The following is a 21,548-nucleotide window of genomic DNA, read 5'->3' as shown; positions in this document are numbered from 1 at the left end:
CCCACCGGCCGACGACCGGGGTCAATTGGCGGCGGCTCGTTCGCGTGGCAGGCAAAGTGGCGACGCGGTCCGACCCCACCGCTAAACCGGTTACGAGCCACTCGACACCGGGCGGCGGCGGCCGCTCGTCCCGGCGGGCCACTCGGCGGCGGTCACCGCGCGCGGCGGGTCAGTCGACCGGTCAGAGGCAGCACGTGCACCGGCCGGCCCGGGGGCACAGCGGGCGGACGGTGGGTCAATGTTACAGGGTAAAACACAGCGGGACACAGCGGCCGACGGCGGGTCAATGTTACGGGGTAATAAGGCACAACGGGTGAACGGCTGGTCAGTGTGATCATGGGAGTAAAACGGACCGATCAATGTCGCCGGCCCGGGGAGAGCTCAGATGTCGGAACATCCTGCACCGGTGAGCTAGAAGGTCTAAACAATGCAAAGTTATCACTGGTGTTGTGATATCATTCAGCTCCCATGGGAATGTTCGCTCAAAGTTCCTTGGCTTTCGAACTTGATGCCCAATGTGGATCGTAACTGAGCCTTTTACGAGCGTCATATTCATTAAACAATTTACATTCTTCCTGCAGCCTCGAAACTGGATTTATGTCTGTGTCTCGATACTCGCTAAATGTTTCGCACTACCCGGATAATAACATCAACTTTACGATGGCATACCCTCAGCTGGCGCCCGTATTATTGCCTGCTACGAATAGGGCTGCCAGCTCCGGCCAAAATTAAGCTGCAATAAATCGTCAGCAATGCATTTTCGAATGCCGGCCCGGCAGCACGCCATATGGGGGAATCGTTCACAGCTCAGAAACAAAAACTACATGCTCATGAGCAAGTGGCCGATAATGATACGGATACGGTGTCACCAACCAGTCGGAGAGCTTACGCACTCATAACGATCTGTTTCAAATCCATTTGGAAGAGCCGTGCGTATATCATGCATAATATGCTGGTCCATTAGGTTGGTCCAACGCTTTTGGTGTGCGAGTAAATGCATCACTATTCACTAATGTGTCAACCTCACTCCCTCTCCAATCAGTCCCATACAAAGTTTCAGTTGATCAACAAAAAAGTAGCTCACCGCAGACACAGCTTTTTGGGCAACCCATACATTAACAAAATAATAATCACGTTGGACAAAATACTCAATATCGCAATCATTCGACTTGCGCTCACAGACCAAAATTCAGTTAGACGTCACACAATGGCGTAGTTCTCGCCGCCGGTCATACACGGTTGATGCCATTCGGATCCAGGCTAAGTTATTCTCATGTGCTATAGGAACGGACCTGTATGTAGTTTCCATCATCGCACAGTTGCAAACGAGTCTCCGGTGAGTGTTAATTGATCGCTTTTTAATTGGACTACCAGCAATGAGCAAGGTGACACAAAGTAATGCATGGTAAGGAAATACTTGAATTCTTAGGATACTTACATGCAACAATGGAGATCCGTAAAGGACTTGACAATACCACTTCGTCTTTCAAAAGCCAAAATATTTTACATCTTTCGGTCACCAACTCTGGGAATCTAACATGTTTAAGGGGCTGAGAGAACATTGAATTTCATATCATTCAGAAACACTTCATTGGTAATGTTACGGAAATCAGCATTTATATAGGTGGCCATATAATATTTAATGAAATAACAAATTTCCACTCAAACCAAACGTAATAATTTCCGACACCGTAAAAATGGTACCCAGTGAGTTAAGAGAACTTATCATCTGACCTCAATTATATCCATGGTCCATGTCGAGTCACTGAAAATGCGGTGCACCATATCATGTAGATTCTTGGAGACAAATAGCGGCATACAAACACATCTATCACACACAGGAGAGATATCACCATGCAGCGATCATAAATCAACTTATTTGACACGACCATAGTTTAAATATACATAAATTGAAAACATAAATCACCACAGGCCCAGACAGAGCCTTTCCGACCGGCCCTGGTTCTCCAATAACATATCAACACAACTCACAATGAAGCTCCCTAAGCTCCAGGAAACGTTCTATATGCACATAGCCACCTCGCCTCTGAAACCAATCATTCAGTCCATCCACGACACCTTAACCATGACAAGTTCTCACCACAGACCATATGATGTCGGACACGCCACCCGGTGCAATTAATTATGGCCGCAAGGGACGGTCGCCCGGGCAGGGGGACCGAGCAGTCTCTCACCCTCTCACCAGCCCACCGTCTCACCGACTCACCGCCTGGCCGGCTCGACGACGATGGTGCCGGCCAGCAGGTCGTACGGCGTCCGGTTGTGGTCCAGGTAGAACACCGTCACAAACATCGGAAAGAAGAAGGTGACGCTGACGTTTTTGATGATGCTGCGCAGGAGGGCGCGCGCCAGGCCGAGGTCGCCGCCGGGCGCCAGCACTACGTGGTCGTCGAGCGAGGGCGCCACCCAGTCACAGCGTACCACGCGCACACCGACCAGGTACTTGCCCGGGGTGGCGCCGCCCGGCACACCCCACGCGCCGCAGCGCAGACACAGCGCCTGAGAGAGAAGGGTACAACACTGTCAGAGCCGGGGAAGCACACACCGAGGCGCCGCAGTGCGGGCACAGCGTCTGAGAGAGTAGGATATAGGAGATACCACCGTCAGAGACAGACACATACCCCAGGGCCCAAGCGCCGCAGCGCAGACACAGCGTCTGAGAGAGGAGGGAGTACAACACTGTCAGAGCCGGGGAAGCACACACCGAGGCGCCGCAGCGGAGACATGGCGCCTAAAGGGAGGAAGGGCACAGCACCGTCAGCGGGGCCCATAAGAACGACTCAGTGACGAGTTGCCACGTCAAGCGATTGGTCCAGTCCACCCGGAGAAGACACAGCAAGGCGGACAGCCTCTCCATTCTCCCGTCGAGTCCTCCCCATCCACCAGTCGAGTCCTCCCCACCCACCAGTCGAGTCTCACATACCATCGAGTCGCGCCGCCACAAACAGATTGACACGACACGAGTCGGACAAAAACGAGCGGTCCCACCGACCGCCCGACCGGAGGCGGCCGATCCGAGCGGCACGGCTGGCGTCGCATTAACGAGCTCCGATTGATCACCATCTGAGATCGGACGCCATCGCTGAACCGTCGCCACGCCGGCGGCGGCGACGGCGCCACTTCGTTATGAGATCTGTCGCCGCCGAGATTACGGAAGTCGGCTCATCTGGCGGCGAACAGAGAGGCCGCCGGCGGCACGAGGTGCTGACACTGATTGGGACTTGTTTGCGATAGTGCCGCCCCGGCCGGGCAGACACAGAAGTCGATGCAGAGGTGACAGTTGCTGTGTGGTCGACACGATTTCTATAGAAAATAGCTGCCTTTTCAGTGAACATGAAGACCACTTGATCATTGAAAGACGTTAACGGTCTCCTCCAGGGCATGGTGATACGCCACAAAAACTTCACTTCCAAATTCGATGAAAATGCCTCCGCTGCTCATGGGAGACTGCAGAGTTTCGGCGCCTCACGCACGTGGCGATTTATGGGGCGTTAGCGCCTCACGTCCACAGAACACTGCAGCGCCCCGCCGACAGTCTGCCCAGCCCAGACCGCTACTGTCGCGTTCATCACTGCTTGCAGGCAGACAGGCGGGCGGGAGGAAGGGAGGAGCGGCGCATTACTGGGTGTGATCGAGCGCCGCCTGTCACCGCTATCTGTGCTAACTAGCTGAGCCGCCCATGACAGATTGTGGCCGCGCCCAATGGCGCCCAGTAATGTATAATAATGGTCCAGCGGGCGGGCCGCAGACACGTCCACCGTCCAGACACGGGGACTGTGATGGGACTGTGATGGGTCTGATGATGGCTCTGTGGCCACTGCACAGACCCGCCTGACTCTCACGGGGTGGGTAGACTTGGCTAGCTGCACCTCTGGAGCTCCAGACTGGTGTCGGCTGCGTACGGACCGCGGACGGTGAGAACGGACCGCGGACGGGTAAGAGGGGGCTCAGCACCGATATTCGACGCGCTTCGGCCGTCCACTGGGATCCCATGGTTCTCAGCGCTATCGCTCATCCTCGACAGTCAATGCATCGTAAAGCCGCTCATCAGTTCACAGTGTCGAAATTACGATCCATCAACAGATTCCACGGCCATTATCTTTGACAGATACCGCATAACAGCAAATTGATATGGTCAAAAGGAGGACAAGTGTCATCGGATTAAAATAAAACAGGAATCGGGTCACATACCTAAGGTACGTGTGGCTGAAAAGAACATGCATTGAAACCATATACTTTATTTGGTCAAAACAAGAAGGGCTCTATGTATGATCGATGGATCACTGAGTGCAACGCAATTAATTTGTTCGTGGTCTCACGTACTTTCTTCATTAGTGGAGTTGTCAAGGTCAAAGTTGGCGAAACTTTCCACACTCAACGTGTTGATGTCAAAGGTGCCGACTTTCAAGTTGAAGTCAAAAGGTGCCGACTTCTAAAGAACTCGCAGTTCTTTAAACGGAAAAGAAGCTGTAAGAAATATAACCTTCCATTAAAGGAGTAGGCAGTCACTTGTTTTTCATTCATCACACCCGTTCTTATAACGTTCTGTGGTACCTAGCCCTAGGCGCTTCAGCTCCGCTGAAACAGTCGCGAGATGGTTTACCTCACCTGTGCTGCACTTGGTCACAACATGCAACTCTCCTCTAGACTTGCTCTTGTAACAAATGATAAACCGACATAACTTTCTTTCAGTGCCGGTTTCTAGGCTTTTCGGCAGCCTCGATAAGTGTTTTAACGCTTGCTATGACACCAAATACCAATGCTGATCGCGAAAATATTTGGGGGTACTGAGGTTATCCAACATCCACAGCTCATGAAAAGCAGATCCGGTGAACTTTACCTATTTGACATATGTAGGTACTCAAATTTTCGCAATTCTGCTAGCTATCACAATACCAAACTCCAATAGATCGGCACGAATATCATCCACTATCTGAATATGAAGCTCCCAGCGGCAACTGCTACAAGACACCGTTCAAAGAAACGGCAATAACGATAGAACAGCATCCACGGAAAGCTGCTTTCAATAAGGTGCCTTTGATACTACTAAAGCTAAATCTAATAGCAAGTTGCGTAAGGTGTGTGCAATAAGCTAACAAGATAGCAGGTAGGTATTTCTATTTTATATAGCTCTCCAGGTATCTGAACAGATACGACAGTCCACAACAAATTTTCAACAAATGTTTGAACAAATGTTCCACGACAAATCGACAAGTGCCCTGCACCCTCATATTTTATTTTTTGCTTAAAACTGGTGTAACGGGTTGTGATGGGCGGGGAAGCCAGCTGTGGCAAGGATTTTTTCTTCGAACAACGGTTTCCGAGATATAGCCTCGGGCAGTTCCTGGAGGTCGCGCTGCAGCCCTATGTTTGGCGGCCTATATCTCAGAAACTATTGGTTTTCTACGATAAAAACTTTATGTGGTTCAACTCACAATCAACCAACAAACATTTTGGCTATCTCGAATTTTCAATTTCTGAAAATTTTGATCACGTGACCTTTTGACCTTTTTTCAAAGAGTGACTTTGATATTTTCCCCACTGAAAGTTAAAATTTTGTCTGATGACGATTAAAGCCTTATCAATTGTCATTCATATGCGATAATAAAAAGTGGTTATCGCCCTGCGTTGACCTCAGGTCAGGTCATTTTTATGACCTGTCCATTATTACGAGCGGGAGCGACAACGAGATCTCAAGAACAAAGCAAGATAGCGACAAGCGGTAAACGGTACAGGGTACACACGGATACGGTCTACAATTTTTACTGAGGTCATTTTCAGGTCAGGTCAAAGATGACGTCACAGGGGTAAAAAGAAAGTCAAAATAGGTTTGGCTGTACCTTTTGATCTAATAAAGAAAGAGACGTGGAACAGGCAACATTGTGTTTGCTTTGGCCTAGCACCAGTTCGCTTTGAATTTCGATATCAATGACCTAAGGCCAGGTCAATTTCTTGACCATCTCATTAAAAGTCAATTGGGGAAAAATCGGCTCGCTTACTTTGAAACTAAAACACGTCGAAATCGCCTAATATACCATGAGTGACTTCATATAGGATCAACTTTGCCTGCCTTGAGACCCTTTTTTGCTCTTGGGCAACTGTAAGGTCATGTGACGTCATTAAAGGTCACCAAAGGTTTTTGCTAATAACTCCTTACAGGTTTGAGATACAGATGCGCGGATGGACTCATTGCGCTCAGCTCGTCAAGGCGCATCGAATGATATATGATGACCTTAGGTCACGTGACCTAAGGTCAACTTTTGAACTTGACCTTTCGAGGTCAACATACATATGTTTCGATGCGGATCGACGAGAGGATCACGATGGTGCTATTAGTTTGTTCCTAGCTGAGATACCTTGAAAGTTATTCGAGAAAAACTTCATATATATGTAGTGCCGCTATTTTGACTTCCTTTTTGCCCCTGTGGCGTCATCTTTGACCTGACCTGAAAATGACCTCAGTAAAAATTGTAGACCTTATCCATGTGTACCCTGTACCGTTTACCGCTTGTCGCTGTCTTGCTTTGTTCTCGAGATCTCGTTGTCGTTCTCGCTCGTAATAATGAACAAGTCATAAAAATGACCTGACCTGAGGTCAACACAGGGCGATAACCACTTTTTTATTATCGCATATGAATGACAATCGCTAAGGCTTTAATCGTCATCAGACAAAATTTTAACTTTCAGTGGGGAAAATATCAAGGTCACTCTTTGAAAAATAGGTCAAAAGGTCACGTGATCAAAATTTTCAAAAATTGAAAATCCGAGATAGCCAAAATATTTGTTGGTTGATTGTGAGTTGAACCATATAAAGTTGTTATCATAGAAAACCAATAGTTTCTGAGTTATAAGCCGCCAAACATAGGGTTGCAGCGTGACCTCCAGGAATTGCCCGAGGCTATATCTCGGAAACCGTTGTTCGAAGAAAAAAATCCTTGCCGCAGCTGGCTTCCCCGCCCATCACAACCCCTTACACCAGTTTTCAACGAAATATAAAATATGTGGGTGCAAATTTAATTTTTTATTTGTCGATTTGTCGTGGAACGCCCCAGTCATGAGATCCATGATTTAAAAATGAATACATTAGAAATATTGAATAAGTCTAGCCAGCAGGAAAACTGTACAGTTAACTACATAATGATGTTCCAATCCTCAGATTAACCTACCAATTGACTGGAACGCTGAGTTGTGCCGTTTATCACGCAATTAAGCGTGCCTATTGTGAGCGTTGGGTCACATCATTAACTGTAAACTCAGTTCGTGTGATGCGGCACAACCTACCACTCTAGGCATTAATTGCCTGTGAAAAGGGGAACATCATTCTGTAGCCAGCTGTACAATTGTTGGATTATGCATGCTTGGCAACAACCATTCCAAATTAGACTGAGTGCTGTGCAGTCCGTAATTTGTGCCTCTGAAAGGCGGCCTGTCGCTGACACAGGCCAGCCGCTCTTTGGTTGATGAAGAGCCGCCGACTTCTCGTCTGTTCCCCACAGTGCTGGCGGAAAATCTCAGCATCCAATCAGCGACCGCGAATTGGGAGCGATTCTTATCAAAGTTCCAACGGCTCCAGAGATCATCTATCGCTCCATAATTTCGTTCGATCCACACCAGACACCAAACAGCAGACTAGCGGATGACTTATGACTAGCAGCATTGCTGGAGACAGTTCAGCGCCGATAAAAGCTATCGATTTAACACGCCTCGGTCACAATAACAACAATCAGTGACACAGCACCGGCAGACACAGCGGCAATGGGGCCGGCGGCAGTCACACGGAGGAAGAGCACAGACGGTAGCCTCAATGGCAGCTGCCGACTCCGTGCCACCGCGGCTGGCACAGCTGGCGGCGCGCCCACCGTGCCGTGACTGGCACGGCGCAGATCAGATCGGAACGCCGGGACACGGAGGACCGAAGTGGACACAGACGGAACGGGGTGGGATATTGACAGAGTAGGGCGAAACACGGAGGATCCCAGCCCGGCTGGGAGGGAGGCTGAACCGGCCCAGAGTCGCTGCGGGCGCCCACCAGCTCCGGGTAGACACAGCGCACCAGACCCCCGAACGGATGGGACTTTCATCCTCTGGGAGCAGCTCGAAACAATGCACCCGCCAAGCAATCAGTGAAGAGCGCTCGACAGTATCCAGACGCGCGCCACTCGAGGCACGCCGAGCGGACAATTCAGTCCTCTGATCCTTGTCAGACGGAAGCTGCGACAAAAATGGCCGACCCGCAGCGCTGCCGTTAGCACGCAGTGTGGCGGACCAGCGGTTTGGAGTCGTTCAGCTGCAGTGACGCAGTGCGCAAACTGTGCGCCGAGTGTGTGCCCCCGGCACGCCGAGGGGAGGGGACGGGGGACGGGGGGGGGGGGGGTCGCTCGGCGCCGTCCGTCTCCCAGCGGCGCGCGGCCTGTCTTATCAGCGGCCCCCAGGGCAGGCCGGCCGGGCGCGCGCCCCGCCCGCCGGCCCGCGACCCTCCGATGCCCCACCGGCAATCACTTGTTTTGACAGCACTCTGAACACCGATCGAGCCGCGGCTCGGGTGCGACCGCGCGAATCGGCGGCAACAACACGGCGGCAGCCGCGGCCGGAGGCAAACAGCCGCAGCGAGACGGAACGGGCCGCCGCCCTCCGCCCGACACGGCCGAGCGGGCTCACCAGAGCCGCCCTCAGCAGCACAGAGCCGATTCCCAAGCTCTCCCAGACCCGCCCTCTGGACAGAGCTAACTCCACAGACTCCAGACCCGTCCTGACTCTCCCGACCGCTATTAGCTGCTCAGACCCGACTCTCCAGTCCTAAACCCGCCCTCAGATGCACACTGCATGGACCTAACTAATCTGACTGCTGCACAGACCCATCTCCCCAGCAGGGTTGTGCTCGACTCAAAAAAAATTGCCGACTCGACTCATCATTCAACTTCAGAATGCCCTGACTCAACTCTGACTCAAACAAGGAGCTGATTTTTTCCCTTGACTCGACTCATGACTCAAGCGGCTCAATGAAAATATGAGTTGACTCAAACTTGACTCAATTTTTTTGCTGAGTCAAGTGTGTTGACTCAAAATTGACTCAGATAAAAAAGTTGTTGAGCGGGGGGGGGGTGAAAAAATCCGGCAGCAGGGCCAGGCCTAAGTTGTTAAGCGGGGGAAAAATGAAAAACTTATACTATATATTGTTTCTAGAAAGTTGAGTCAGCTGACTCATGTTCCTAAATGTTTTTGACTCAACTCAATGTCAAAAGTTATTTTACTGACTCAACTCTGACTCAACTCAACACCTTAATTTTTTTGTCCGACTCAACTCTGACTCAACTCAACAGCTCAACATTTTATCCGACTCGACTCAAATCTGACTCATTTGAGTCAGAGTTGAGTCAAATTTCTGACTCGACTCATGAGTCAAGCACAACCCTGCTCCCCAGGCCCCAGGGCTCAGACCCGCCCTGACTCTCCCGACCGCCCTTAGCTGCATATCTGACATTAACGGTACACTGCAGATGAAAGCACCAGTGGTTTGATTCTCCGTTCAGCGAACCGTTTATATACAGTTATGTGCATTGTGCATTGTACCGTTTGTAATAAGCTAATTACTGACTTCTCCAGCCCAATGTTTAACATAAAAGGATAGACGATGGTAACTTCTTTGAAGAGATGTCTAAGACTATTTTGAATAATGCACTAAAACCTGATTAAATTATTCGACATCAATCTAGCTGTGCACAATCTATCATATTGAGGTCTGGGGCTTCATGGACGGCATCGCTAATTTTCCGTCAGATATAGGATGCCGATGACGTCACACCAAAGCAACACACCAATTGGTTGATTAGATCTGTTTACACAACCAACATGAGCAGCTTAACGCCAGTATTCTATTGGAAACCAATGGAATAAGCTCTCAGTTTCGCTCTACCAAATCAACAGTCTACGATGCATCATTGATCATTCCTTACCAAATTAACAGCCTAGAATGCATCGTTGCTCATACTGTTAGAGACCCAACGAAACGCTTTTGGGACGCAATCAAGATTATGTGTGAGCGCAACATTCTCTTATTCACGATAATTAGCACTAACAAAAAGCACGCTTCAAAAAACGATGTTTAACGCTGGCCGTTTTTATCAAGTGTTTCAACGCGTCCTATTCTGATTAGGCGATACAACATTTTCCCGAGCAGGGCGTCATATTTCGTCATTAGACTTGACAGCCAAACGTGTGGAGATGACCAGTGGGTGCCGATACGGCCATTCCGGCTACCCGGGGCCGCGCTGAACGACCCGGGGGCGGTAGATGTGACCTATGGCACACATCCCACCTGTACGGCGCAGATATCGGCTGCAAACGGCCCGCACATCACCGCTCTCATTTCCGGAGCCACTAACACGGCCCCTTTTGCGCCCGATCCTAGAGCGAGCTGGTCCGACGTAAAAGTCGCACGCTTATCAAACGATACATTAGTGTAGCATCACTAATACACGATATGAGTAATGCCTGATTCTGTGTTTAACGAAAACGTTTAAATTTCTGAAAGTGTGAATGCATATTGTTTTATCCAATAAGTAGCGCTCTATTACGGTCTCGGCACGTCGTGCTCATGCTTGTGGGTCTCCATAGAGCGGGCTCAGCCATATTCAATCACCCGCGCCAATCGTGACCCATGGAAGGAGACGAGACACCAACAACATCGATCCATCGGACAGGGACCCACCTCGAACCAGCAGACGGAGACGCGGTTGACCATCTCCAGCATGAGCAGCTCGGAGGTCATCTCCATGGCCAGTGTGTAGCTCATGTCGGCCTGACCTCCGCTGGCCACCTTCACCAGCGTGTCCACGTCGTACTTGGTCAGGTCACTGAAACCGAACCGTCACCAGGTCAGCGTCACTTGGCCAGGTCACTGAAACCGAACCGTCACCAGGTCAGCGTCAATTAGTCAGGTCACTGAAACCGAACGGTCACCAGGTCAGCGTCAATTAGTCAGGTCACTGAAACCGAACCGTCACCAGGTCAGCGTCAATTAGTCAGGTCACTGAAACCGAACGGTCACCAGGTCAGCGTCAATTGGTCAGGTCACTGAAACCGAACGGTCACCAGGTTAGGTCACTTGGTCAGGTCACTGAAACCGAACGGTCACCAGGTCAGGTCATTTGGTCAGGTCAATGAAATAGAAAGGTGACCGGGTCAGATCACTTGGTCAGGTCACTTAGTCAGGTCACCAGGTCAGGTCGTTCGCTGAAACGGACCGGTCACTTCGGATCAGGTCAGCGTCAGTGAACGATCACGCGTCATCAACGGCCGGATTCATTGATCAAACCATGCACAATGCGCATTGTCCATACATCCAAGGGCCAATTAGCAGCTACATTTGAAGTACAATGACGAGCACCCCAACTCTGGCACATGGATATGCAGTGCCTAGTGGGTGCCTACCTACATGCCAACTTCAGCGCAATCGGCCAAGTAGTTACCGAGATATTGCAATAATTACAAAACTGACACCTCTTCGTTTTGCACGTGGCACGTGCATAAGGGGTCACCCACATGCATCGGAAATAGTCCAATACTTGGTAGAAGGAATGAAGCTACCCTACAAAAATTACCGCATGTAAATCGGTCAAGTGGTTGCTGAGATATAAGTGTTCGGAACACGCATTCTCGGGTAAACACCGCGGCTCAGCTATCTAATGTATTGATCTGTGCACATCGGCTCATTACACGGTCCTATCCAGACTGCCCATCAGGCCGGACCGACTGTCCGCCAGCTCATCCCTGAGCTCCCCTTGGCGAGCCAACCGCTCAGCCCCGAGCTCCACCCGCCGAGCCACCCGCTCAGCGACTGCCCGCCGCCGGCGATGCACCGCATTATATAGGGGGGCTGGGCGCCCGCCGACCAATCAGCGGCCGCCACGTCACCTACGTCACCAGCCGGCCGGGACTGCAGGTTGCAGCGCCGGCGCATGCTGCCGGCGGCCGATACGAACGGCCGCCGCTCCCCAACACACACCCCCCCTACACAAGAGAGGTGTACGACCGCTCACATTTTACAAGTATGTACAACACTTCGCAACGACACAGTGCACGATACTTTACCGCGCCCGCGATTCGCGCAGTTCAGGGACCCCCGCCTGACACTGTACAGGGGCAGCCGCGCCGCATTCGGTACGGCGCGGACGGGCCGAGGGCGGTAGGAGGCGACTCAGGCCTCGCGCCGCGATCTGGGTGATGCCGCGCGCACCACGCGGCGGCCACCTCTCGCGGCAAACCGCACGTCTGTCCATCATACGGCGTCAGGTGGTCGTGGTGCCACATCTTGGTTTTACCGACGCCGTCCCGCACTCGGTAGGTGGCTCCTCTTCCTTCTCTTCTTCCGTGGCCCCACGGGCCCTTGTGCCGCAGGCCGAACTTTGGCTGCCCTCCAGCTGCCGCTCGGAAGTCGCGCTCGTTACCGGCTACGCGCTCGAAGGGGTGTGTGGCCGGCTCGGTCTGCACCGGGGCCCTTGGAGGTGGGGTGGGCCTTTTCCGCCTCCCCGCTCGATCACTCTTACCTCCAAAGTCCAGGGCCCTGCCCCACTCTTCCGGCATCGAGGTGTTGCAAGGCGTCTGGTGGCTGAGGCGCTGTCTGGCGTGATTGCGCGGTGGGCTCTCTTCTTGCGCCTCCTGCGTGCCGCTCCACTCCACCGGACTAGCGTCCCCTGCGTCGCCGTCGACACCTGGACGGCTGGTGGCGCGTGCTTCTTCACCCGCCACATCGCCAGCCGAGTCGACCTCGCCGCTGGCCTGGGCGGTCTGCCGGTTAGGTTGGCCTGCGATGTCAATGCTGGGCGACCCTCCCTCGCATTGGCTCGTCCCGGACCCGTCGCGCTCGACCTGGTCCCCGCATGGGGTCACTGGGGCTGGCCAGTGTCGCCACTTGTCCAACCCTGCTGACTTGAAGACGGCCCGAGCGGTACAAGTCACGAGGGCCGCTGCCCGCGCGCAAACCTGTGAGCAGCGCCTCACCAAACCGGAGTTCGCGGTCCCTGACCGCTCGCGATGCCCGAGCTCATCGACCGGGGGACGGCAAGTGGATGGAGCCTCGCTGCCCGCCGGCTCTGACCTTACCGTACACACGATCGACGGTGTAGGAGGGCACCCTTGCCCCTGTCCTGTCGCACTACAATCCCTCGATTGTGTGGGCTGCCCTGCCGTAGGGGTCCCGTTGGGGGCAGGTGGGTCAGCCACCCTCCGCTGCCACTCACGGTCGCACCCCGCTGCCTGTGTGCCTCCCCGCCGCCGGTGCCCCATGTGTACCGTTGGGCCCTCCATCGACGGGATATCGGACGTGCCTACGGCCGCAGTCGCCGGGGCAGGCGGGCGTCCCGCCCATCGCTGGCCCCCACGGCCGCACTGGTGACAGATAGGCGTCCATCCGCCGGACTCCTCAGACGGACCACGGGGGCGCTCCGCCCACTCCAGGCCCGCCTGCTGATAACCGGGTGTGACGAACCGCCCCACCTGCTCGTTTGCGTGTGTGTGCCGCGCCGGACATTTGCGGACCAAGTGGTCGGGGCTGTTGCAAAAGAAACAGCGGCGCCCGCTACCCCGCCTGTTCGGGTTTGGTGGCCCTCGTTGGGGGTTCCTCGCCCCTGTCCCGTGCCCCGTGCGGTAGGCGTCCCGCCTTCCCGCCGTCTCAAGGGTTTGCAGAGCGCGCTGCAGCTCTACAATTAGCCTCTCCAGCGCGTCCAGCCGCGCAGTGCCGGGCGCGCCTCGGTCTTGCACTGCCAACGCCTCGCCCTCGCTGGGCGGGCGCATTGCTCGGAGTGCGTCCTGCTGCCTTTCGAATTTATCGGCGACCTTCACGGCTTCGATGAGGCTGGCCGGGTCCTTCGTCAGCACTCGCACTCGCAGCTGCTCCTCACGGAGGCCGCATATGAAGCGGCTGACGACGGTCGCTTCCACGGACGGGTCGCCGGCTTTCGCTCCTGGGTACGCCTCCTGGCCTACCTGACGCACCCTGTCGGCGAAGTCGCGCGTTGCCTCACCGGGCTGCTGCCGGATGTTTGCCAGCTCAGCGTGCGCCTGTATCGCCTTCTTCGCTGTGCCGAAACGGGCCTCCAGTGCGGCCACAGTTTGCTTGAGGTTGCTCTGGACCTCCTCCGACAGCGAGGCGAAATAGTCCAGGGCGCCATCTTGAAGCAGGCTGACCAGGCCCCGCTGCCGACTCTCCTCCGAGAACGTGACCGTCTTCGCCCGGAACCGCCGGTACCACCGACCCCATGATTGATTATTTACCCCCGTGAAATTTTCAAAGTTAGCTAAAAATAAAAGTTCTCTCTCCATGTTACGTTACTCTACTGAGCCGATTCAAAATGAAATAAAAATAAAAATTTACTTTAAATGGTGCAACCCAACGAATGCGTGTCCGCTAGTGTCCGAACCGTCCTACCGACCGCGCCAGTTGTTCGGAACACGCATTCTCGGGTAAACACCGCGGCTCAGCTATCTAATGTATTGATCTGTGCACATCGGCTCATTACACGGTCCTATCCAGACTGCCCATCAGGCCGGACCGACTGTCCGCCAGCTCATCCCTGAGCTCCCCTTGGCGAGCCAACCGCTCAGCCCCGAGCTCCACCCGCCGAGCCACCCGCTCAGCCCCCACCGGACACGATTTGGTAGCCGAGGTCTGTGACGTCAGCCGGGCGTGAAGTTTTCCCTTCACCATAGGCTTTACACACAAACTTGCCGAAGTTCATGCCAGGATAGCCCGGCCTGAAAGTGCAAAAATGATTAAATTTTGCTCTCATTAGATTCAGTGCTTCATTTTATAACTAAAAACGTCCATTATTAGGCCTCAATGAAGGTACAAAGTACTCAAAATCGAAATTCAAGAAGATGCTGTCCGAGCACAATCTGGTAACATCACGTGACTTCTTTTCAGCAGATTATTGATAATTTCAGGATATATTCACACGATTGCTGCCTAAAACATCATAAATAATACATTTGCAGCATTTATTACTTCCGTTTAAGTCATAACCTTGTAAAATGCAAAGTGTATCATGGTAGTCACGTGACCAAAGGTATAACAGGGGGTTGGGACAAACACTCAAAGGATTTCGAGTTTATTAATTAAATTATATAATTTTCATGGTGAGATTGAAAGATTGTATTTTTTTACTACTAGCATACAAATTTTTGTATGTAAAATATTTTCCTTACGGGTGAAATTCTCCATATAAGAAATATCAGTGACGTCACCAGGGCTTTACTCAAAACATCGGATCTACCTGTTTATTATAGGTATCTTGCACCCGCTCAGCGACTGCCCGCCGCCGGCGATGCACCGCATTATATAGGGGGGCTGGGCGCCCGCCGACCAATCAGCGGCCGCCACGTCACCTACGTCACCAGCCGGCCGGGACTGCAGGTTGCAGCGCCGGCGCATGCTGCCGGCGGCCGATACGAACGGCCGCCGCTCCCCAACATAAGCCTCGCAAAAGCGTCCGCACGGCCGGCCGGCCGCTCATACTCAGAAATTTCCGTTAATCTAAGGAAAGACTCCGCTCGCTTCGCTCGCTCCGTAATCAAACATTTGCAAATGTCACACAACATGTACCAGGAATAAGACAGATGCTCCCATTAGCACTTTATTTCATTATATGGCGGAAAAGTAAAGGCTTGTTGATGCTTTGGATCATGGCATGGTCATGGCATAGCAACGCCTTATTGCTTTTATAGTAAATGTGCAACACATTATAACAAGCAATCATAATCCCTCGTAGCCCTTAATTAGCTCGACGGACAGACTTTTGTGGAGAATGTTAACAAAAATGTTCCTAGATTGTTGCCATTCTTTGTTTGGCAACACCCATCCGTCTCATATGTGGAAACTGGAAATTTTGAGACCACTTCTGTGAACGGCTGTGCCGGGGAGACAGGGAGTTCCACGCTGTAGTGGTGTTGGTAAGTCCAGCAACCACAAGCTGGTTGGTGGTGCTGCTGGTTTGGTTGGTCCAGAACTGGCGTTGTTAGTTCAGCTCTGGTGTCGTTGGTTCGGTCCGTCCAGCACTGGTGTTGGTTCGGCACGTCTAGGCAGTCTGGTGTTGTTAGCTCGGCTCGTCCAGCTGGTCTGGTGTTGTTGGTTCAGCTCTGGTGTCGTTGGCTCAGCTATGGTGTTGTTAGATCGGTTCGTCCAACTGGTCTGGTGTTGTTGGTTCAGCTCTGGTGTCGTTGGCTCAGCTATGGTGTTGTTAGATCGGTTCGTCCAACTGGTCTGGTGTTGTTGGTTCAGCTCTGGTGTCGTTGGCTCAGCTATGGTGTTGTTAGATCGGTTCGTCCAGCTGGTCTGGTGTTGTTGGTTCAGCTCTGGTGTTGTTGGCTCAGCTATGGTGTTGTTAGATCGGTTCGTCCAACTGGTCTGGTGTTGTTGGTTTAGCTCTGGTGTCGTTGGCTCAGCTATGGTGTTGTTAGATCGGTTCGTCCAGCTGGTCTGGTGTTGTTGGTTCAGCTCTGGTGTTGTTGGCTCAGCTATGGTGTTGTTAGATCGGTTCGTCCAGCTGGTCTGGTGTTGTTGGTTCAGCTCTGGTGTTGTTGGCTCAGCTATGGTGTTGTTAGATCGGTTCGTCCAACTGGTCTGGTGTTGTTGGTTTAGCTCTGGTGTCGTTGGCTCAGCTATGGTGTTGTTAGATCGGTTCGTCCAGCTGGTCTGGTGTTGTTGGTTCAGCTCTGGTGTTGTTGGCTCAGCTATGGTGTTGTTAGATCGGTTCGTCCAGCTGGTCTGGTGTTGTTGGTTCAGCTCTGGTGTTGTTGGCTCAGCTATGGTGTTGTTAGATCGGTTCGTCCAGCTGGTCTGGTGTTGTTCCAGCTCTGGTGTTGTTGGCTCGTTCGAACTAAATGTAGTGTTGCTGGTTCGCTCCAGCTCTGGTATTGGTTCGGTACGTCTATGCAGTGTAGTGTTGTTGGTTGAGGTTCGGTCCGTTCAGCTGGTCTGGTGCTGTTGTTCCAGATCTGAGTCTGGTGTTGTTGGTTGAGGTTCGGTCCGTCCAGCTGGTCTGATGTTGATGGCCCCAGTGTTGTTGGTTTGGTCCGCCCATCTGCGCCGGCCGGCCGATATTGTCGGGGGCTGTCCCGCGGGGGACATTACGCGCACAGGCCCCGCGACATAAATCACGCCGCCCTGATGAAAAGCCGCCCCGCCAAGTGAAATATTCGGCCGGCACAAATTGAAAGCCCAAATAAGCGTCCATGCGGCAGGGTAGCGTTACCATGCCGGCGCGGTACCAGTGGCTAGAGTCACGACCTCGGCGACGGGGTGGTGTTGCCATGTGGTAGGGAGACATAAACTTAGTCATCACAACAAACTACCAGCTATCGCCCGGGCAGCGGCGCGAACCAGCGTGATCCAGGAGTCAGGAGATATCGCTGATATGGTGCATTATCATTCACACCAGAAAACTGCAAACACACCTAAGTTTCGCGACAATGCAAACATCTCTAGTATTTTACCTACATTATGAAATATCATGCCTAAACATTAGATTTCTCACTCCCTGATTCATCAGGCTAATAATTCGGGTCAGCCCCATGTCTATTTCCTTTGCAAGTGAAGTAGCTGGATATTAGCAGCCAGTGGTATTTTCGGAGACGGCAGCTTAATCACACTATTTAATTTCCTGGACCCAGACAGGAATGTAATATACATGGACGCCGAAACTCATTTGGCCGGGATAGGCAGAGGAAATTCCGTCGAAAAGAAATACTGGCAATCGTACCTTATACCAAGACGTATTGATGAGGAGTGAGGACAAATACAGCGTGTAATGTTTACCGAAATCATTTCATGGGCAGGTTAAAAACCAGCCTCTACACGAGCATTCGTCAAGTTTAGTATCATATTAGAGTACGACATGACTTGGCGACACGGCATGACGGACGAATAAGGCCAAGGCGCCTTATTCAAACCGTCGGGCCTGTGTCCAATACATCATGCGCTATAATTACCACACTGTGTCGCCGACAATAATGCCGGCTGGCACATTTAAGATATGCCTTGCAGTAGAGACCGCCATGGTCCGTGACGTCTGTATGGCGGCTAATAACGGGCCCGGCGGACGGCGTCACGGGCGGCGGACGCCGACGGCAGAGTTGGCCGGAAACTGCAGCGCTACAGGCGAGACAACAGACCGCTGCCGAGCCAATCTCGGCCGATTTACAGGCCCTCGGACGGCGCAGCCTCAGCAGATGATGAACAGCGACGGCCTCAACTCGGGCGGCGCCTCCGGAAACGACAGACGCTCACGTGATTTGTCACTGACCGACACCGCGCACCAGCGCGCTCCCAGATACGGCCGGCGCCCGATGGCGATCGATTAACTGAGATGGGCGTAATGATGTTTGGTTGTTAACTGATGGCAAATATATTTACAACACCGGAAGTTGGTACATCTTGACATTCACTATCACCCTTGCTTCCTTACAAAATAGAAAGCAAGTAATTAGCTAACGAAAAGCGATCGAACCATTTACCACGAAATGCCTAATATCATTTAGGATCAATCAATCAATGGATCGTAAGCTTTTCCTTTCTGGTATAAAATGACAGATAATGTATACATCACTGAACGGCTGAACGCGACTCCGCTGAAAATGGTGATCGATGCTCACAACTACAAACACACGTGTATATATGTAGAGAATATCCTGAAGAAAGTCTGTATGCCTGTCATCAACAGGACGGTCACCATGGGCTCCGCTCTTCAGCGGCGCATGGTGCCACACACGTCGGACAGCGTTTTCATGGAAGACTGCTCCTTCTCATTGGTCTGTCTGATCTAAGAGGTGGTGCCAGGAGCATCTTTCCAATATCTGGGCGAATGATACAAGGCTAGGGAACAACCCTGAGCCAAGTCCAAACGCATTGCTCTAGGGAATTGTGCAGCAGGAACTTGACCAGACAAAACCTCCCAGCGACCCAGAGCAGCTCGAAAAGGCGGTCAAAAGGACGTGAGCAAACATCAGCCCTTAGCATCTCCAGAACTTTGTGCCTAGAATACTTGCTGGTGTTTTACGCTGTGCCCAGCTTCATGGAAAATGTATTGACCGGTGCAATGAATCTGTTACATTATTTTTTACTGAAAGGAAGGGACGATTCGTAAGTTATCAAACTTTTGACGCACCCTATATTGCTCAAAGCACCAACATTTGATTTGATTTGCTCTTTTGGGTGACGCCATTCAGGACTGCCGCAGAGCCTAGCTGGAGGGACGGACCACCCGGCCGAGCAAAGGTCCCTCTACCGCTCATTTGCGAGGCTTAGTTTTGAGGGTTTGCGCGGACTGGGTTTTCTGTGTTTTGCATTTTTGGTTAAAAGATTCACCTTATGATCACATAAAACAGGATTATGCATGCTCTGTAGATGATACAAATTACAATGACCACACAACCATCTACAAGACGACTGACATGTGATGACGCGAACCAGGTAAATGCATCGTGACTCAAATGGGCGCCTCAGCTGGGCTGGACCTGCACAGTGTACCGCAGCTCAGTGCAAGCACAGTGAACGACACTTTGGGGCCGCCGGAGTGGCGATTAGTTGAACTGTTCGGCGGTAGGTGTCAGGCCAGTCGCCGAGCGATCAGTCTTCGGTACTCGATACAGAGTATGCAGAAACAAGCGACAACAAAACTCGATGTCTCTGCGACATACCGCGCTGATGTGGCACACACACGCAGCCTTCCAGCTGTAGCTACTCAGCCTGACTGTCTCAATCGTTACAACCGCGACACGCTCCAATAACTACGACAAGGTACTCACATGAGGCCGAACTGGTCGATGGCGATGTACGCAAGCAGGAACTTGATAATCATCAGGATGAAGAAGTCGACCGTTTCAGCCACAAGACGCTTCCACAGTGGCGGAATACGAAACTCGATACCTGTCAGGGCGTAGTTATCAGTGACGATCGCTGTTGTAATAATTTGATATTGCATTTGCGGTAGCGCAACTACGACGGTATTTGCGCCAAACATTGAAGCGAAATGCAGGTACCTATGCATGTTTTCAGTCAAAGAAGCATGGATAAATCTTGAGTAGGTATGTCAAATGTGACTGGCCTCTGGTCCACACTATGAGAGGGTCAGCAGTAAGCACCTAGGCAGAGCCATCCTCACCTCTCTGGGGCTGCTGCTGCTGCTCCTGAGGTGGAGGTGCAGCAGCCTGGTTGGCAAAGCCAAACCTCACTCCTGGCTGCGAGACAGATGAGGGGTTGACACTCTGTTATCAGGGATGCTGTGCCATAGGCTCATTTTCTGAGAACAATTAGCAATGAGTGCATAGCTATGCAGGTATTGGAGCTGTTTTGCTGTGCACTAGCCATCCAGATTATGGCAAAAGTAACAGGTTGGAATAATGCAAGGACCAGCAGTGCAAGGAGGGTAAAACAACTAAATGTGTTTAAGGCTTAAAATTATTGATGCACCCATTATGTCTTAAGCCAACACCCACAGCTCTTCAACCTCACCTGCTGCTGCTGCTGCTGCTGTGGCAGTGATCCGGCAGCCAGCTGCTGAGACAACCAAATGGGAAACATGGCCTCCATGCAGCGTGTTTGCTGCACACGTGCCATCCAGAGCCGTAGATCAGTGCAGTACTCAGCCATTGAGCCATACTGGCGGGGCACATCGCCCCTACCTTCGGATGCTGGAGCTGACATTTGACAGTGACTGGAGCACTGGGGAGGTCTGGAAGCAAATCAACAGTTTAAGCTGACAGTTTAAACTTTATGTTAACAATTTAAGCTGACCAGTTTAACTCAGGCATATAAAAAACTGTTCAGCAGAAAAAGCGGTTTCGTAGTCATCAGCAATACCTATATCAATTTTCAAAAATAATTTATGAAAGCTCAGCCCCTATGCTATGCAGTGACCGTAGGCCATGTTGATGAATGACTTTTTGTCAAGACCAAGATTCTTACAGATAGTCAAGACAAGGACAACACTTACTATGAATTTTAACTACAATGATGAAAAATGAACTTGAATAAGATTACTCAAGTGAATAAATAAATACCTGAAAGACAGCGACTTATCAAATATATCCCTGCAAATATCCCAAATATCAATCAATCTTGGAATTAGTGCTCGTCATATGTGTGCCTTTTTAGTGGCCTCGCAGACAATTTATTACAACATTTGTTCTATCACAGAATATGCAGTAATTGCTGCTGGTGAACTCCATGTATATTCTCAGCTTCTAGGCTACTGTCAGCAGGATTTAGTTGTGAAACTAAACAAAAAACTGCACCGTAAATGTCTGTAACGCGCAGGTTCTTGATTCATGACATCTTACAAAATTGTAAGATGTCATACCTCGTATGTAATTCTCATACCTCGTATTCCGGGTAATTGCGGGGTATCTTACCTGGTAATTTGTGAATTGAAATAATTATTATATCTTATTTGTAAGCCACTGCGTGAGTACCTACGATTCTTCCTATTTCCAAAAAAGTTTAACATGATCTTGAAAATACCTAACAATTTCAATTT

The 21,548-nt window shown here is 51.5% G+C and overlaps 1 protein-coding gene across 3 annotated transcripts; it reads right to left on the bottom strand.

The window, feature by feature from the left end:
- Positions 1–1,096: 1,096 nt before the first annotated feature.
- On the bottom strand, positions 1,097–21,332 carry LOC122388140 (protein FAM8A1-like). 3 transcript variants are annotated; one of them, XM_043378962.1, is made up of 6 exons: positions 21,073–21,332; positions 20,525–20,744; positions 20,175–20,250; positions 19,819–19,939; positions 10,730–10,874; positions 1,097–2,520 (listed from the first exon to the last, which is right to left on the bottom strand). In XM_043378962.1, exons 2-6 carry the CDS (start codon positions 20,714–20,716, stop codon positions 2,224–2,226), a joined length of 831 nt encoding a protein of 276 aa, XP_043234897.1. In that variant the 5' UTR covers positions 20,717–20,744; positions 21,073–21,332; the 3' UTR covers positions 1,097–2,223. The 3 variants fall into 3 exon arrangements, with proteins under 3 accessions (XP_043234897.1, XP_043234903.1, XP_043234910.1); XM_043378968.1 differs by having other exon boundaries at positions 21,006–21,148; XM_043378975.1 differs by lacking the exon at positions 21,073–21,332 and having other exon boundaries at positions 20,525–20,905.
- Positions 21,333–21,548: the final 216 nt, after the last annotated feature.

The sequence above is a fragment of the Amphibalanus amphitrite genome, unplaced genomic scaffold, assembly GCF_019059575.1.
Source record: "Amphibalanus amphitrite isolate SeventyFive unplaced genomic scaffold, NRLGWU_Aamphi_draft 000018F_arrow, whole genome shotgun sequence".
Classification (NCBI taxonomy): domain Eukaryota; kingdom Metazoa; phylum Arthropoda; class Thecostraca; order Balanomorpha; family Balanidae; genus Amphibalanus; species Amphibalanus amphitrite.
This window is presented reverse-complemented; position numbering and strand designations above follow the sequence as displayed.

What these genes read in the sequence shown, in the direction of transcription:
- LOC122388140 (XM_043378962.1), bottom strand. Translation starts at nt 20,716, where the DNA reads ATGTCAGCTCCAGCATCCGAAGGTAGGGGCGATGTGCCCCGCCAGTAT. An exon ending in AGCAGCAGCAGCAGCAGCAG is followed by an intron (nt 20,251 to 20,524) that starts GTGAGGTTGAAG and finishes TCTGTCTCGCAG; the next exon opens with CCAGGAGTGAGGTTTGGCTT. An exon ending in GCAGCAGCAGCCCCAGAGAG is followed by an intron (nt 19,940 to 20,174) that starts GTGAGGATGGCT and finishes ACGCCCTGACAG; the next exon opens with GTATCGAGTTTCGTATTCCG.